This window comes from Typopeltis vanoorti, chromosome 1 (genome assembly GCF_054136105.1).
Source record: "Typopeltis vanoorti isolate ZY-2024b chromosome 1, IOZ_Tvanoo_1.0, whole genome shotgun sequence".
NCBI lineage: Eukaryota > Metazoa > Arthropoda > Arachnida > Uropygi > Thelyphonidae > Typopeltis > Typopeltis vanoorti.
The window spans coordinates 86,419,703-86,439,319 of record NC_143549.1 but is presented as its reverse complement, the minus strand read 5'-3'; the positions used below and the strand labels follow the sequence as shown (position 1 = coordinate 86,439,319).

The window sequence follows — 19,617 nt, the reverse complement described above, 5'->3', positions numbered from 1 at the left end:
AGGTCCCTTGCAGCTGCAAATTGTCCTACTTTGGCCAAACAGGCAGAACAACAAATATCAGGATTTCAGAACACCAAGACTACATCCGGTTTCACCAGTACAGCCGCTCTGGGTTGGCAGACCATGCCTTAGATACCCACCATAAAATTCGTTGGAAGAAAACAAAAATAATCCATCGCAGCAAGTTTAAATACGAAAGATTGTTCAAAGAATCTTCAGCAGCTCTAAAAAACGTTCCTAACCTCAACAAATTTGGGTGCATGAAACTGCCCCAAATTTGGGAGACTTTCATTATGAGAACTTCAGCCCAATGGCCAAGACTACCAAATTAGCCCGCAAGAGGGCACCATTAGGACTTTAGGAACAGAATTAGTTTATTACTTTCTTCCTCATTTGCCTTGTTCCTTAGTGCACATACCATATCTTTATGTTCCCGAAGATGGCAATGTGACATTGCCGAAATATAGAAGTGATTCATTAAAGTATCTTTAATTAATATACTTCATATGCGTTGTGAATTCCGTAAATTAATTACCAGTTATGTCTAACCAACGTATAAGTCTTACTACTAGTAGCTGTATACAAGACAGTGTTCAAACCAGTTTTAACTTATGGATCTGAGAGCTGGGTCAGAAGTAAAACACTTGACCAAAAGACTAGAGACCACAGATATGAGAGTCCTGAGAAAGATTATAGGCATGAACAGATGGCATCAATGGCAATATCATATTAAAAATGAGGATATTAGGAAAGAACTTGACATTGTCAGCATCCATGAATGCATTAGCAGAGCTAATCTCTGGTGGTATGGTCACTTAAATAGAATGGGCGAGGAAAGATTAGCAAAACAAGTGTTCTCTGCCAGGGTGGCAGCAAAACGACCCAGAGGAAGGCCAAGATATAGGTGGATTGATACGATACAAAGTGCTTTAGACGATAGAAATATAAGATCTGATAATGTTGGAGTCTTGACAAGTAACAGACTGATTTGGAGGAAAATTGTAGATAGGAAATCAATAATGATGTAATTTTTTTCATGTAATACTATCATATCCTGTACACCCCTTGAGGGTACATGGCAGGAATTTGATGATGATGATGATGATGACCAATTTCATTTATGTGGCAACCACTGTTGGCTAACCTACGTGGAAATATATTCACACTTTCAATTCGATATATCGATAGTTTGTTCTGAATGGTGAATAAGGTTACATAAGTGCTTTGCGCAATATAAACAACGATCACATTACGATCACACGTTCCGTTTTCTCTCTCTCCTCCCCCATTTTCCCATGTATTTCTTTTGTTTTCCTTTATTTATGTTTAGTGCTTCAGTTTTATTAGTCTAATTTTGATTTATCATCTTTTTTACATTTTTTATTTTAGAAATTTTTAACCGTTAAAATGTGGAAATTTTTGAAGAAAAAAAATCCAGGCAATTCTGAAGAGGCTAGTGATGAAGAATTAGAATCTCATACAGAATTTCAAAACACAAATACAAAAAAGGTTCGTCTTTACAATGAAAATTACTTATCTATGGGCTTTACACTGACTGGTGATCCAGATTGTCCTCTTCTGCTGTGTCTCGTTTGTGGCAAACAACTTTCAAATACCAAAATGGCTCCAACAAAATTGAAAAGACATTTCATGAAAAATCACAATGATATGGAAAATAAAAGTGCTAATTATTTTAAAACGCTATTGCAATCTCAAAAGAAACAGAGTGCAGTTGTTATGAATAAATTCAGTGTCAGTGAAAAGGCTCAGGAAGCAAGTTATTTGGTAGCAGAAATTATTGCAGAGAAAAGAAAAAGTCACACAGTTGGTGAGAACCTAATAATGCCAGCATGTAAAATTATAGTGGGTAAAATGCTGGGATAAGATGCAGTACGAGAAATTGAAAATATTCCACTTTCAAACAGTACGATAAGATGATGTATCCATGATATGTCAAAATGATGTCGAGGAGGTTTTGTTTGATAAACCGAAAAATAGCAGTTTTTCCATCCAAGTAGACGAGTCATCAGATCGTACCAATAACTGTTACATTGTAGTTTTTTTAAGATTTGTTAATGAGGAAAATTCAAGAAAACTTTCTCTGTTGTAAAGAATTACCTAAGACAAGCAGAGGAATAGATATATTTATTATTTTATCCTCATATCTGAAAACAAAAGGTCTTTCTTGGAAGAACTGTATTAGCATCTGTACTGATGGTGCTCCATCCATGGTTGGCTCCATAAGAGGCTTTGTTTCTCATGTAAAAAAAAAAAAAAAGAAAAGGCTGATGTTGTCTCAACATGCTGTTTTATTCACAGAGAAGTGTTGATGTCAAAATCTCTTGGAGATGAACTGAAAAAAAGTTTTTGATGATGCCACAAAAATGGTTAACTTCATTAAACAAAGGCCAGTTCACTCCACAATATTTAAAAATCTGTGTGAAAACCTGGACAAAGAGTATATAAATCTTTTGCTCTATACCGAAATCCAGTGGCTAAGTAGAGGAAAAGTTCTAAATAGGGTGTTTGAGCTAAAAGATGAATCGTAAAGATATTTTCAAGAAAACAATAAACAAGATTTTGCCAAGTGTTTTGAAGATCAAAAGTTATTGCAGATGCTAGCCTATTTAGCAGACATTTTTCATTACATTAATATGATGAACAAGTCACTGCAGGGCCCTGGAGAAAATATATTAACTTCAAGTGACAAGATTCTTGGATTTAAAAAAGGCTGAATCTTGATACGTATCAATTACTGGTGGGGCTTAAAAATAAAGAAGGATATAATCAAATTTCAAGTCTTATTGTAACCCACCTGGAAGAACTGATGATAAAAATCGAACATTATTTTCCATCCCTTCCAACACAAATGTATGACTGGGTGAGAGATCCATACTCAGAATCTTCTACTCATCCTGAGAACTTGAACTTAAGAGAAGTGGAAGAACTTTGTGGGCTGCAATCTGATCGTACATTCAAGATGAGATTTACTGACCTATCCCTGGACAAGTTCTGGATTTCTGTTAAAGAAGAGTATGCTACTATTCATAGGAAAGCAATAAATATATTGCTGCAGTTTTCAACGTCTTACATGTGTGAGCAAGCTTTTTCTTGTTTGACAAGTATTAAGAGCAAAGACAGAAATCGTCTCCTTTCTGCTGAAGATGAAATCCGACCCCAAATTAAGTATTTGTGTACCAAAAGACAAGCACAGGTTTCACATTAGAAATTAAACTTTATTATTCATATTTGTTTCAAAAATAACAATTCTTGCACATATTTTTGTTTATGTGACATTTTATTTTGATTTATCTGATTATTTTATAAATAAATTACAAAATTATGATTTACAAATAAACGATAAAGTTATTATAGCACTTATTGTTTTCCTCATGATCTTTAAATTCATAAATAATAAAGAAAGACTAACAATGATATATAATAATTATTATGTAAGGATTCCTTACAACATGGATATTATTTCAAGGGTTCTGCAAGGGTAAAAAGTTGACAAATGCTGCTCTAAATTCATTACTTAATTTAATTATTTCTAATACAGTTGTAGTCTACATACTTTTTCTGAAAAGAATCAATTGTTGATATACAGAAGGAAGAGGGGCAGGTGAAAGAATAAAATAGAATATAACCTTGTGGAAACATGCCATTAGTAGCATAGTAAGAGGATAAGGAACTATCCTAATCACACAGTGTTCAGTCAGAAAGCTGGCAACACAACCTAGTTGTAGAAGTCATGGGATGAATCAAATGATGAGAGTTTACTTAAGTAAGCCCCCATTATTTGTAGGCATTTGCACCAGAACAGTTCAAAAAACTCTGGAGATATATTACATGCAACTACTTAAGATTCAGCAAACTTCTCCAAGGTATTTGTCCAGAGATGGGTAACATATGCAGTAATGAAATCTATACTCGTGGTCATTTACTGGATGTATTCAATTCAGTGTGGGAGTTGGGTGTTGATCTTGTTGACAGGAATAGGATTTGGGTGTTATTCTTCATTCTTAACTTATCTTAACAGTACTACAACACCAAACAAAATACTACATTATGAAAGGATGTGTTATTAACTGGCTTATATTTTGCCATGATTTCTAGGCAAATGAAAAAAAAAAAACCGACATGGCCCCTACTTCCCCAACACATAAGAACAAAAAAAACATTATCAAAACCAAACAAAATACTAAATTATAAAACGATGCATATTATTTGCCATACTTGCAAATGACTATAGTTCCTGCAAAATAGATAAATTAATACATATCCCCCACTTTGCCCTCCCCAAACACACAAGGATTCCTATTCCATATATTTGAGATACATATGAAAAGATAGTCAAAGTACATAAAATATAATCTTCACACCATATTCAAATCACATTTACTCTCTAAAGGACAAACTTTATCCTCTAACACATCCTATAGTGTTAGAGGTATGAAGTTCCATAGCTCGGCCAACTATGGACAAAGAGAAAGATCTGTTAACATCCACCTTAGTAAACATAAGAAATACATTCACTAACATTATTATGGCAAATCGGGAATGGCAGGTCACACTTTTGACAACCCTCATACAGGATTATATGAAAGAATCCAATGTGACATACAAAAGTCATTACAGGCCAGGAAGACTGTTTTTAGAGTCAGCAATGACTACAAATCTTCTTGAAACTCAACAAATATGCCTGCTGCATTAATCTGCCAAAAATTTAGGAGAAAGCCACCTTAAGATCAATTTCTACACAGCTATAATAACTTCTTTTATCAACAAATTAGGAACTTAGATCCTTTGTCCATTACAATTTGAATTGTTTCACTAACTCTTTGTTGGTATACATTAACATGTTTTGCTCTGAGGATGCTGTTGAAATATAAGCCAGTTAATAAACATTCTTTTATAAATCAGTATTTTGTTTGGTGTTGTAATATTGTAAAAATAAGTTATGAGTGGGTGTTAATGGTTCTCTCCATTATTTTGGAGAGAACTGAGGTGAGAGAGGTTGAGTGGAAACCTGATAGCAGGTATTTGTCATCCAAGAATCTGTTATCAGGGAATGTAAACATCTGCTATCAGGGAATGGGTTGAATATAGGGGAGTAGATACCAGTGGAAATGGGTATTTACTCCACAGATTTTAAGAGACCATAAAAATGATGCAACATAGGACATGAACTCTAGATTAAAACTTTTGGGAGAATTGGAGGAATGCCATTAAGTCCAAGAAACGTTTTGGTGCCTAATTTGGATAGGATTGTCTTCATTTCTTTCTGGTGAAAGTACAGAGATGACATTTGAATGTTAAGTATTTGGAATGGTTGGAAGATATTTACCAAGATCAGTTATGCATGCAGCTTAGGTAAAATATGAAGTCAGGAGATTGGCTTTTTCTGTGGAAGATGATGCAATAAGAGCCATCTAGGTGCAACATAGGTGGGAGAAATGTTAGGCAAACTGCTCTGCAAGAGACAAGAAAGCTTGACTACCATTTGAATATGATACAAATTTCTTGCTTTCATTTTTTTCAAAGCAGTTTTGAATGCTTTCAATAGTTTCTTGCAGCTGTTTTCAGTCTTTAGTATAAGCAATAAAGAAAGGTGGAATTCTTGATGAAGGCTAGTATGCTTCATTCTTTGCTTGTACATCCCTGATGCACCTTTTGCAGAAGGCTTAGATAGGGATGGTAGTTTAGAGTGGGATGGAGAATATACGAGGGTGATCTGAAAAGTTCTCAGCCTCAATCATAAATGGCAACACTATCGGCAAGATTTTTTTTTCTAAGTTGTACATCTGTCACATAAGCATCCATGTGAAATTGCAAGTCAATCAAATAATTTGTTTTATACAGCAGTCTGAAGCAAAAGTGTTGTTTGTATCCCTTGAAATGGATAAAATTGAGTATCATGTGGTTATAAAATTCTTTGTAAAAGAAGGTTTTAACGCCAAAAGAAATTCACTCAAAGTTCATAAAAGTTTGTGGGCACTCTTCTCCTTCGTTTTCAACAATTAAGAAATGGGCTGCCGAGTTTAAACATGGCTGTGTATTTGCTCTTGATGAGAGCAATAGATGAGAAGAGATGAGAGCAATAGACTGTGGTCTGAATTACCTAGAGGAACATACCAATTCATATTGTATTCTGGAAAGGTCACTAGTGAGGAAGAATGGAGACATATCTCTACCATACTGATGGAGATATGTCAACAACATATTTATCATATCGAAACATAGTGAGGCAGAACTATAAGATTTCCTTACTTCCATTAACTCGATTCACCAAAAAATCAAGTTCACCTTAGAACTTGAAAATGAAGGAAAATTACATTTTTTAGCTATATTAATCAAAAAACAAATGGATAATAGCATTGGTCTAAATGTATACCGCAAGCAGACTCACACAGGCCGTTACCTGCATTTCGCCTCTTCACACCATATTTCACAAAAGTTAAGCATTATACATATGCTAAAAAAAGAGCAGTCTATCATAAGAGATGACAGAGTTTTAACAGATGAATTAGATCTTATCCTGAAAACATTAACAAACAATGATTACCCAAAAAAATGAATAAAAAGGATTCCCCCCCCCCCCCCTCTCAACAGCAAATCCAAGAAACTCATTACAGGACTTCTGTTTCCATTCCTTTTCTGGCACAGTTTCACAAAGAATTGCCAACCTGCTAAGGCCTCATAACATTCGAGTTGTATATATATATATAGTGGCCTCATGACATTCAAGTTACTTTCAAACCAATAAAGACTGTTCGCAATATGTTACAGTCACCAAAAGACAAGATTGATTTCTATAAACACCCTGGAGTTTACAACATCCCATGTTCTTGCAGATTGAATTACATACAACAAACTTCTAGAAATTTAGAAATAAGACAAAAGGAGCATATTGGAGATGTAAACAACAACAGAGAAGACAATTCTGGTTTAGTTTTCCATTTTTCCAACACAAACCACAGTATCGAATGGGATAAAAGTACTACACCGTACATAGAAGACGACTACACCTCCTGCTCAATAAAAGAAACTGTAGTAGTGATCTGCTCAAGAGATAGCCTAAACAGAAACCAAGGGATGATCCTTGGTGACATCTGTAAATCACTCATGAGATCGCTCAGCACATCAGAGTTCAACTTCACAGCCAATTATTAGATGCACCTGCTTAATGACTGACCAACTGCTAACATACATGCTCATGCTCCATGTGTTCGTGTAACGGTTTCATATGAATTTGATATTTTTCACCCTTCGGTTATGTATTAGTTGTAATTTAAGCTTGTTTTTGTTCTTTAAGCTGTTTTGTATAGAAGCCACCAGTTACGTGGTGAAACTAGTAGGCTAATGTTTCTGTATCAAAATCTCCAACCTATTAAATCCAGTTTATATCATCATATAATAAATAATGGTCGTAAAAACATTCATCATAAACTAGAACTTGAATTTTATGAAATTTTAATGATACTTGCTTTTAGATTTATAATAAAATCAACAATGACAGCACATGCAGAAAAAAGCATTTAAACAAAAAATAAAATAAGTACATATTAAAATATCTCACGGTTTAGATGTTGATGTTTTCAAAATAACAGTGTGTTGTCCTCTTCCAAAGGTGTGGGTTTTCAGATCAAAAGTTTGATCATCTGTGGAATGGCGATTAACTCTAATGCAACCTTTGTATGTACGCCCATCATGACCAACAAGATCTACTTCTTTCCTGTAGTGTTAAACATATTATACAGGCTATATTATATAATTATAAGACAATATTATATTCATTATTATGAGTTGAGGATGAAATGAGGGAGACCCTCTGCAAGATCACACAATGCCTAAAAACATATGATAATTCACTTCTAAGACATTCACCGAAAGTATACAGGTAACCCTCGTATAAAGCGGATGTTAGGTTCCATAGAAATAACGCATTATATAAATCGCATTATGCAAGACTCAGATCAAATAGAAAAAGTAGGGTTAGGTTCCGAAATCGTTTTTTTTTAAAAAAAAAAAAAAAAAAAAAAAAAAAAAAAAATATATATATATATATATATATATATATAAACAACAATGCCATACCAAACAAAAAAATATTTTTATTTAATTCAGGTAATTCATGTATGTTAAGAAAACATATAAACTATGAAACAAATACATAGTATAAACTTATAAATTGTACGTAAACTTCATTGCACATAATGCATAAATGTTTTAGGCAAAATAAAATAAAGTGCATACTTTAATCGTCATCACTGTCTTCAAATCTAACATTTCGTAGATGTTCTTTATTTACGATTGGCCGGACGTCGTCATCACTTGAACATCATTTGCATAATTCTCATTGCCTACTTCAGCTGGTTTAATTATCAAGAAGTCAGAAATAAGACCTTGCCTACCACTATACTGCAATTTTTTATAAAGTTCATAATATGGAGCTAAACAAACATCCAATTGTTTCGTGAATTTTCTGGAGTGCTCCATCGAGGATTCTGTAAAATAACTTCCTAACTTTCTTGCTAAGTCCAATTCTTCTGCTAATTTCTTTAAACTGAATTCTTTAATGAATTCATCACAATCAGAATCTTCCGCAGAACTTCGTCATTTTGACGTCATCTATTAATTCTACCAGTTTCTACTCATTTAAATCTATTTCCGCATCAATTAATTTACTAATTTCGTTTTCAACCATATTGCAAAAGTCCTCTAAGTGGCCATTACTATAAAAATTAAATTTATACATTAAAAAAGCATTACATATTGTATGTAACTCACCAAAAAATAAAGTGTTCAGCTTGAAATTAACACACTTATGATTTTTAATGCACTTTCCTGGCAGAAAATGAAAAAAATTTCAGTTGTCTTCGTTTACTATAAACAATTGACGTACATGCATGCATGCATGCTGAAGGGTATTTCCCCTAATATAAATCTGCTACTTATAACTACATGTGCAATATGGGCAGACACAAATTTAATGAAGATAAAATTTGATTTTTAATTTGCGCGGTGAAAAATATATGAAAAGATAAAGGGTTACTACAATTTGCAGACTGTGTTATATCAAAACCGCATTGAACAAGGGTTACTACAATTTGTAGACCGCGTTATATGAGGGTTATCTGTACTCACAACATAAACTGGTAATCCATTACAGACAATTACCACATGACATAAGGAAAGCATGGATCTCACATGCTTCCTAATCACAGCCTCACTCAATTTTCAAGGATGACTACAAGTCTCTCCCATCTGCCCTAAGCTGTAAAATCTTCCTTGCATCTCTAATTGTAAAATTTGTTTACCAACTTATGTTTTTATCATGTTTCTTCTTTCCCATCTATTATTCAGTTTGAATAATAGATGGGAAATTTTATTCTCATATCTGAGAAACAGTGTTAAGCAGTGTTATCAAAGCCTCACAGAGTGAAAAGTAACTTCCTTAGTTACTCTTCTACTGTCAAATGCAAGTTAACATCTATAAAATTACTAAATAACTTGGACACTGAAAAGTCTTCTGGTCCTGATGGCATCTCCCTAATGGTTCTCAAACATTGTGCTCTACAGCTAACACCTGTCCAGTATCATCTCTATAATCTATTATACATAGCAGACACTTATTTCAGTGCATGGAAGCAATTACATATTCAGCCTATTCTAAAAAAGGAAGATAAAAATCTACAATCACTTCATTTCTATCCAAAATAATGGAAAAGGTCATCAGTAGCAAACTTCCCCATTACCCAGAGGCCCACCAATATGAATTCTGCCATTCAAGATCCACAGGTGACCTCTTAGCTTATATCATCCATCACTGGACAGACTTATACAGCAGAAGTTTTTCTTTTGGAGAAACTTGTGTTGTCACTTTTGACATTTCCAGCATTTTTGACCATGTCTGGCAATTGAGGTCTGCTAAACAAATTGCCATTCTTTAGTCAACCTGCTACCCTCTGTGGTAATTCATCGAGTGTCATGGTGGCTGGCGTCCTCTTTTAAGCTCTTCACCAAGTGAAGAGTGCCTCACCTACTCACTTTCTCCTGTACATGAATAATCTACTCTAAATCGCCACTAATCCTATCCAAAGCTATCAGATGATAGTACTCTCCATTCATCTTACTCATTTAACAAACTATGCAGTGACAGACATCCTACATCAAGATAATAAATCTACAACCTGTGCCTTAAGCAGTTATCTATGTACTATCCTTTAATGGTGCAAGGACAATCTGGTCACCTCCATTGCCAAAAAAATACACTCTTGCCTTGCTCTCAGCTCACCAACCTTTATTCTGAGTAATACACAAATCACTAGACAAGATCAGATCTCTCTCTGCTTGGGCTCACCTCTAGTCTCTCCTGGAATAAACATATCACAACAATAGTTTCCTCAGTATAGAGATCTGATCTTGTCTAGATCAGATCTCTACTCTCAACTCATAGATGATCTCTCTCTTACATGTCCACTTCAACCTCTATCCCACAGATGCGATGCAATGATTTGGCACTATATCTATTCTACAGATACCTCAACAGTCATTGCTCCAATGAAGTGGCAATCATCATTCCTTCACTTTCTGCTGGCACCTGTTAATACAAGAGGCAGCAATTGCCCAGTACCCATGCTGTTCCAGAGATGCAATCTCTGGAACAGTCTTCCTCACGAGGTATTCACAAGAGACTACAACTGCAACTCTTCGAAAAGTCAATAAACTTAAATCTCAGTCTTCACTTGAACTCCATATATAGCATGGATGTGTTTAGAGGTTTTTTGACCTGTCATGTATGGGATTAATATATACATATAAAAAAAAGGAATCCAATGTGGTGACCTAACTACTCTAGCAATGTAACCCTTAAACTTTAACTTCCCAGGTGTCTAGTTTCCTTGACCAATCATATAGCCACTTCCCATTAACATAATACTCTGTTCACAATGTTCTCAATTCAAAATGCATAACCTTTTATTTAGCAACACTAAACTGACATTGTCATTAAGCCATACAACCAGTTTATTGAGATGTCTGAATAAACTGGTGAACTTTTAGATACCATAAAAAGGAGAAAAATTGCATATCTTGGTTAACTACTTCATACTGAAAAATATAAGATACTTCAATTGATTATAAAAGGGAAATAAATGGAAGAAGAGGACAAAAAAAACAAATAAAATCTTGGCTGGCAGACATCAGACAGTGGACTGGCATGAGCTCTGAGGGACTGTTCAGAGTGGCTGAGGATCGCTCAAAACTTGCCAAAGTGGTTATCAACCTCTGATAGGAGATGGAACTCAAAGAAGAAGATAGCTAAATGACAATGAAGAAAGGATAAGGGACTGAAAATATCCCTTATCATCCTTCCTAACTTAGCATCATTAACAAATAATATATATTACTATTGAAGACTAATCCCAATATCATTAATATACAATTCAACAAAAATGGTGAAAGTACAAAATTCTGTGTTCCTCTGTTCCTCTGACCTCTGTTCGCTCTCCTCTTAGACCCAGCACCTCCATACATTACTTTTTCATACTTGTATTTTATTCTATCCATATCATAAGGTTATTTTGCATATATATCTTGCTATATAACAACCTCCCATAAAAGCCTGAGCATATTGCTAAAGCAAGACCTAAATTATGAGCATATAATACAAAACTGAAAAATAAAACTCATGCTAAACCCAAAGCATTGTGAACTACACTTGATAAAAAATTATATTTTTATCAATAAAAATTATATTTTATCCCTATCCAATGGACATCACTGGTGATGTCCATTGGATAGGGATAAAAACATACACCAATCCTTGCAAGAAGTCCTGTTGTATGTTTTTCTAGTGACTTCAACTCTGAAGATCAGGCATCCAGACACACCATCTATCCATCTCAATGAAGGTCTACTACTTTTTCTTTTTCCAGGAACTTTATCTTTTAGTATTCTTTTGATACGTTTTCCTTCCATGCTTTCAATGTGTCCAAAGTATTCCAGCTTTCTTCTGTATCTTTAAGGAACTTTAGTAAAGTTCTATTGATCCTTTCTAGCACCCATCCATTTAACTGCCTTTCAATATAAGATATCCTCAAAGCCTTCTGTAACACCGCATCTGAAAAGTGGCTAACTAACCCATTGCTGGCAAAAAAGGAAGAGAGTATAAGGCTAGTTGATGGTCTGAGTACTGAGGGTTCCCTTATTTCTTGACCCAACTGTAGATAGCTGTAAGGTGTCCTTAGTGTAACTATGATTTCACAAATGGCACTGTATCCTATTCTTCAAGGGATTTTCCTATCAGTTTATGGTCATGAGATGAGAGATATTTTCAACATGGACAAAATATCTTTTATCTGTAGCTATGTTGTTCATTAAACTGAATGTCCTTTCTGCTTCTGTGAAACTCAATATTACATTTATGAACTGCTGTTATCGATTTATCTAGCTTCCTTTTTTCCATGATTTGCACAGCTTTAGAATGAGCAGGAGAAATGTGATGTTCATGCAACATCACATTTCTTATGTGATGTATTGATGCTTGCTGAACTTCTTCAGTAGAACCACATCCAAGTGATTCTCCCAACTGCCATTCCTAGCAGAGATGAATATTGCTTTTTGAATTGATATCCATTGTTGTTATTTCTGCACATATATTAGATCCAACACTGTCACAGTTAGATTGAGCCATGATATTTGTTCATGAAATACTGTTGTTGACTGTCCAACAACATTGTTAAATTATTAGAGTTTCCTCACATTATACCTACACTGTCACTGGGAAATAAGTCAGTAACACTTGAATGTTTACCTTTATCATCAGAAGCATTGGTCTCACCATATCCTCTTACATTGGTCTATGTCAGTACCAAAAAAATTTAATAGGCAACTTTGATATTTCATTATTATACTTCTGACAAAAACAGCTAAAACCAAGATGGGCTTCTCAAACAAGAATCAGAAAAAAATTGAACATAATAATCGCTGTGATTTACTCAATGAGCTCAAGTAGTTAATCAAACCACATGATAGTGCAAGAAATCCCATTGTTGTCAGCAAAATGTTAAATTTTGAGTAAAGATTTTACATAACATGATTTCAGGTATAACATGCATCAAGAAAGTGTAAATTTCATAAGATGTAGGACCTCCTTTCACTATGAGGTCCTGAACTGTTGTAGAGCAGACATCTATTGATCTCACCCAACACTCCAGTTCACTCCACAGATGTTCAATAGGATTGAGATCATGGCTCTATAGAGACCAGTTAAGTGTGATGATGTTCATTTCCACAAACTGCACAGTTACAGCAGCAGCCTTATTGCATTGGTCAGTAGTTCCATAGAAACATCCAGAATGTTTGGATATCTCTCAGAATTCCATGTTCATGGTACCACGCTCAGAGGTCGGAGGGCAAACCAGAAAAAAAAAACAGGACCATGCCATCACACCACCACCACCACCTCCAAATTTCATTGTTGGGGTTATGCACTCTAGTAAGAGATGTTTACCAGGCATCTGCCACCTGCTTACCCATCTGCTTGGTGGGGGTAGCATGATTCATTGCTCATCACACAGCTTTCCAAGCTTCCATAACGTACATGCTTTTTGCACCACTGAAGACGGCACTGCATGCTGGTTCAAGTAATGTTGGGGGCTTGCATACTGTAGTTCGCCATGGAAACAATGTGAGCTTCAGTTCTGAATGTTTTTGTGCAGATTCATGTTCCAGCTAGTGCCTGGAACTCTGCATAAAACATGTCAGGGTTCCACTCCGTAAGGATCTTGCCAGAGACAACACTTAAATTAAACAATTTCATCAGTGGCACTGTCAATTCTCTTGCATGTTCATAAGACACAGACTGGCATGGCATCTAGTCCCACTGCAAAATCTCCGCCTGGATGATACACCTTTGCAACATGATCACTCAGCAACTGAACTATTTCTTTCGCTCCTGTAACCTTTCTACCATCAGCATTGATTCAAGTCATCTTTCCATACCCATTCTTCCTGTTACTTGCTGCATAATGAAAAAAAAACTCATTGGAATTTACTTTTGCTCCCTTAACTAATTTTCTGTCATAAATCAGATTTAGCCTTTTTTACAATATTAGCCATCCTTCTTGCTTTGCACTTTATATGATCAAGAGTATGCTGATAACCAATTTCTTTATATTCCCTTTGTTTATGTTCTTTTTGCAGCTCTTGCTTTATATCCCTATTTATCCACTTAATCCCCACTTAGTTTTTTCCTCCTGACTATGTATATGCAGGCTCTCAAACAATCCCTGATCACTTCTTATGCACAATCTCCTCTTGATTGACATTTCCTTGTAGCTTCTCAAGCCATGGCACTGCTTCAAGATGCCTCCTTATTCTGTCATAATTACCAGAATTATGACAGAATTACCATAATTCTAATTCAGCACACATCTTTTCTTGACAGAGATTTCCACATGTTTAGCAACCTCCCAGAACAAGACTGCATGGTCACTCTCCCCAAGGTAGAGTGTCTACCTTGGTTACGGATAGATCTTCTGATGCTATTACCAGATCTAACATCCTCAAATCTCTGGTCCCCCTCTATAACATTTTGTTTAGAAATTACCCTTAACTGTATAAATTCAACTTCTTTCCTGCCATGTCCCTTCTCCTTCCCATAATCTATGTCCCACAGTTAAAGTCTCCCATAATAATTGCTCGGCCTGCACTTATTGTGCTAATCTGCCATTGCATTTTATCCACATCCTCCTGTGGACCTCCTGGTCTATTGCAGCAACTAATATGCTTTGTCCTACTGGCCTTTACCTTGCACCAGATAGCTTCATATGAACCATTTTCTACAGAACTAATATCTTCTTTAATTTCTCATTTAATTAGTTGTACTTCTTCAGTTATCATCAGCTAAACCTAACCTAACCCCCACCCCCATCCCATTCCCTCTATTCCCTGAAAATACATCTTCTACATTCTATCCCTGTAACTATATCATTTTTCTGTTAACTAGGCATCTCACTGATGCCTAAAATTTTTGGCCAAGTCGAGTTGACCAATGCCAAGAACTTCTTTCTTATTTCTTATTCCTTGGCATTCATGTGCATGCATTCCAACATTCCCTTGGACTCAGAGTTGCCTTTGAGTAATATCATTACCAACCCATTCAAATCTGAGACCCGTGTAATCACATTCAGCATTGCATAATTATTTCAATACACATACTTGTTTACCTTAGGGATGGCCAGACACTCTGCTTGATGAATCTCTCTTAATATTTCTAGTTTCCCTGGTTCTGCACTTCCGAACTCTCACAAAACAACATTTTCTCCAAACATCTAACTCCAAAACCATTCAAGTGTATATATACATCAGTCATATATAAGTCCTTTCATTCCATACAGCTATAACCTGCACACTGTTCCAGTGGCACAATCTTATCATTGACTTATCTTAGCAATCCTGACCCTTCTTCTCAACTCTGTGGTATCATACCAAGGCAGCAGATTTGCAGTCTTTACTTCCTTATTCTTAATTTTGCTTCTTTCAACAACACTTTCATATCTTATTTCATTGCATATTTCTCCTCTTTTCAAATCATTTGTTCCTGCCAAAACAATCAACTCTTTCACCTGCTAACTAACAGCTTCACTAACATCCTTCATCTTCACATTTGGGAAACATATTTTCATCATTTTCTTATTAAGAACCTTTTCATTAAATCTCCATACAATACTTTCTCTTTACTCACAGTCTCTTGCACTTTTATACTTTTCTCATTTTCTTTCATTCTTCTTTATAATGTACCACAGCACAATCTTTTCTCCATTTGCTCTAACTCATGTTTTGTCCCATGAAGGACTAGACATAAGATCTCTATTTCATTCCTTGCTGTCATCTCATTATCCACATTACATTCAGGCACTTCTTTCATGCTCGCATTCATTTTTCATACACTAATGTTCACTCCTGCCACATTCTATGTAGCACTTTCACAATCTTGCCTTACATCATTAATATTACAAGCTTCATTCACTCACCCTCTATATGACACATTTCTTTCACTCACAAAATTTGAAAATAAAAATACAAAAAAAAAAAAAAAAAAACTATCTATCTATATGTTCACTGGGCATCTGCAGATGCCGTATGGTTACTCCAATGCTTGGTGATGTGCCACACCAGGCCTCGCCATGTAGTCCTGTTGTTTACTTTTCTGGAGATCTCAACTCTCTGAAGATCAGTCACTACACACACAGGCACACCATCCATCTATCTCATTGATGGTCTACCCACCCCCCTTCCTCTTTTTTTTTTTCCAGGAACTTTACCTTCTATTACTGTTATGAGAAGTCTCCCCCCCCTTTTCCATCCTTTCAATGTGTCCAAAATATTTTAACTTTCTTCTGTCAATCTTCCTTAAAGAGCCTTAAAGCTCTACTGATCTGATTTTTCTAACATCCATTCATTTGTACCCCTTTCAGTATATGATATCCACAACAGCCTTCTGCAACACCACATCTCAAAATCAGATATCCATTTCTTATCTGACTTCATTAGGTTCCAAGTCTCACATCCATAAGTCACTGTTGGAAAAACAACTGCATCCAAAATCCTCAATTTTGTTCCCATGACGATAGATCCATTCTTCCAGATTTTGGACAAGTCTCTGACTGTTGTTTTAGCCATTCCTAACCTTCTTCTGACGTCTTCTGAACAGCAATTCTTCACATTAATGTTCACTCCTGCTGCATTGTATATTTCTTCATTTCTGCAGTAGAGTTTTATTGTTTGATCTTAATTCTTTCAGATCTTGTTTTAGATGCTCAAGTTAAAACTGATCTTATTATACTTTTATATATACTTGCAATATTTAGATTTTTGTTTTTCCATATCGTCCCATTGTTTTTGTGGTTAGCATATCTGCTCTCCAACACAAAAGTTTCTTTTGTTATGAGTTTCACCAAACTGACCATGCCGGTGTGGTTGACCGAAAAGGCTGCAGGTTCGAATTCCGCCATGGGCATGGTTATTTGTGATTGTCTATGAAAAATTCTAGCAGTGGTGGTGGACAGTAGATGGCATTGGTATAGATGATGATAGTTGGTGGATTGAGTGGTGAAGCCATAGTTGTAGAGTAGATGACCTCCCTCGATGAGTCTTTGGACTCCCTGGAGGTGTCATTTAATAATAATAATAATCATAATAATTAATAATGGATCCCAGGTACTCAAAACTTGCTGACTTCCTCAATTCTTTCTCCATTAAGGTACACTTGTTTCTCAAGAGCTTCCGTGTTTGTATTTCCTTTGAGAACCATAATCTTTCTCTTCCTAGGATTGAGTTGAGGTCCTCTGTTATTACTGATCTCGTTAACTTTGTCAAGAATTAGCCCTAGTTCTTCTATGTCATTACAAAGGAGTACTGTATCATCAGCATACCTCAAGATTACTGATCGATCTACCCCCTATCCTAATTCCTGTCTTGAGCTTATCCAATACTTCATGCATGATGTCCTCCACATATGTACTAAACAAGTGAGGAGAAAGTAAACATCCTTGACTAACTCCTTTGCATTATATTATTCATTTTATATATTTTTTAAAGTACTCGATTGTCACTGTACCTTTGGCAAACCATAAATCCTAGGAGTTCAGCTTAAAATCAGTTTTTTAAAATCAGAATCTAAAGTTCATTTGTCGAGATAACCAAATTAGAAAAAGTTTCTTTTGTTATGAGTTTCCCCAAACTGACGATTATCTGTTGTTTGCCTGCTAATGTATGACTAATTTCTTGGTTTTTATAATTATTGTGTATATATGTGTGTTGTTCTGATTTGGTTCAAGCAGATCCACATGAGACAATGCAAAGGCATCACACTCCTTTTTTGTGTCTCTCTCAAACTATGTTATTTCCATTAGCAAATAACATAAATCAAGATAGGCAGACATAAATGCAAATATATAACAAACAATAAGTTGCTACTTTTAACACTATTTTTGCCATATTATTTCCCTGATGAAAGAATAAGGCATTAAAAAAACTTCTAATGTAATAAATTAATTATGGCAGTGACTTAAAACTAAAGAAATTAACTAGATCTACTTTAATTACCTTATAGTTTCATCTGGCAAGCTGTAAAATATGAAAACAATAACATAAATAAGAGATGAGAGAGAGGGGAAAAAAAACACATATTTAAGATAACATTAACTAAATATTGCTTGTCTTACATTAAAATGTAAGAAAACACCTTAATTGTTGTAACTTGGATCAATAAATATGAAAATTATCTTACTGGGATTAAAAACAAAAACAACCGATTACCTATTTCCCAACTTATTACACTCAATATTGAAAGGAAACTTAAACAATGTCCCTAAAAAAACTTAAAGAAAACATTTTAACTTGACAAAAACTGAAAAAAAAATGTAATTTTAGATATGATGTTATGAGGCAAAAGGTCATTTTGTTAACATATGTTACCTTTTGTTACAGATGATATCTGTAACAAATTTGAATTTTGTTACAGATATCTACAAATTGAATATCTCACTAAACATTCATTTAAGTTCTCAAGCTAAAATCTTGAAGAAAAAAAAATCTTAATGCAATGTATCAGAGGAGTAAGCAAGGAGTAGTAAAGGCAACCTTTACAATAGTACCACCACCTTATAATAAATTTGCTCAAAATAAATAAACTCCTGACCAAAGCACTATATAAGTATAATGCAATTGTAAAAGAACTTCACTATAGCAAACTATTCACTATAATAAACTACTCCAGTATTCTTTACAAATCTGCTATAATGAGATTTAGCAGTAGAACTCACATTTTTAATACTGTCAATTACTTCCACAAAATGTTTGAATGTTCCACATATCATTCAAAAGTTTTACAGGAAGGTGGCATTTGTAATAGTACTGAGAGCTTGAATTTAAAACAAACAGTTCATTATAATAAGTTTAGTTTAATCCTTTATCCAAGTGTGAGCAAACAAAGTTTGCACCTGAAAATATCTTCAGGACTGGGGAAAGGTAGTGCAACACCAGGCAACTCATTGCAAAGGTGGAGAAAGCTCTCATTACTCCTATCTCAGTATCTTCCATAATGCAAAGCACATCTCCTTGCGGGCCTTTTCAGGCACAAACTTTGTTTACTCACACTTGGATAAAGGATTACACAAAACCTATTACAGTCTAACCAAGTGAAAAATAAACTCTCAAACAGTTCATTACTTTCCAGTATATGATCAAATCTAGAGACCTTTCTGTCCACATAAAAAAAACTACTATCTTCTTCATCTTCTACCTTGGATCACCTTAGATCTTAGATTTGTTTTGGAACAATGTTGATTTCAATCCATTGTTCCATTTTTTTTGAAGTCTTCCAACTTCAATTCCAGTACTTGGTTTCCATTTTTCTATTCATACAACATTTTTTAGAATTTTGCTAATATGCTTTTGTCATTTATTTTTCCTGTTTGATTTCAATTCATTTACTGGTTTGCAAGGCACACTTTTTTATATATTTATTCATTTCTGCAGTAGAGTTTTAATGTTTGATCTTAATTCTTTCAGTCTTGTTTTAGATGCTCAAGTTAAAACTGCTCTTAT

The 19,617-nt window shown here is 34.8% G+C and overlaps 1 protein-coding gene across 1 annotated transcript in view; it reads right to left on the bottom strand.

The window, feature by feature from the left end:
- LOC150110175 (uncharacterized) overlaps nucleotides 1-19,617 on the bottom strand; it is a 525,668-nt gene that overhangs the window by 276,846 nt on the left and 229,205 nt on the right. The window contains exons 11-12 of the mRNA XM_090391921.1: nucleotides 18,115-18,135; nucleotides 7,580-7,735 (exon numbers count right to left, since the gene is read on the bottom strand). Of these exons, the coding sequence (XP_090248047.1) occupies nucleotides 7,580-7,735; nucleotides 18,115-18,135 (177 nt within the window). The remainder of the gene's footprint in view (nucleotides 1-7,579; nucleotides 7,736-18,114; nucleotides 18,136-19,617) is intronic.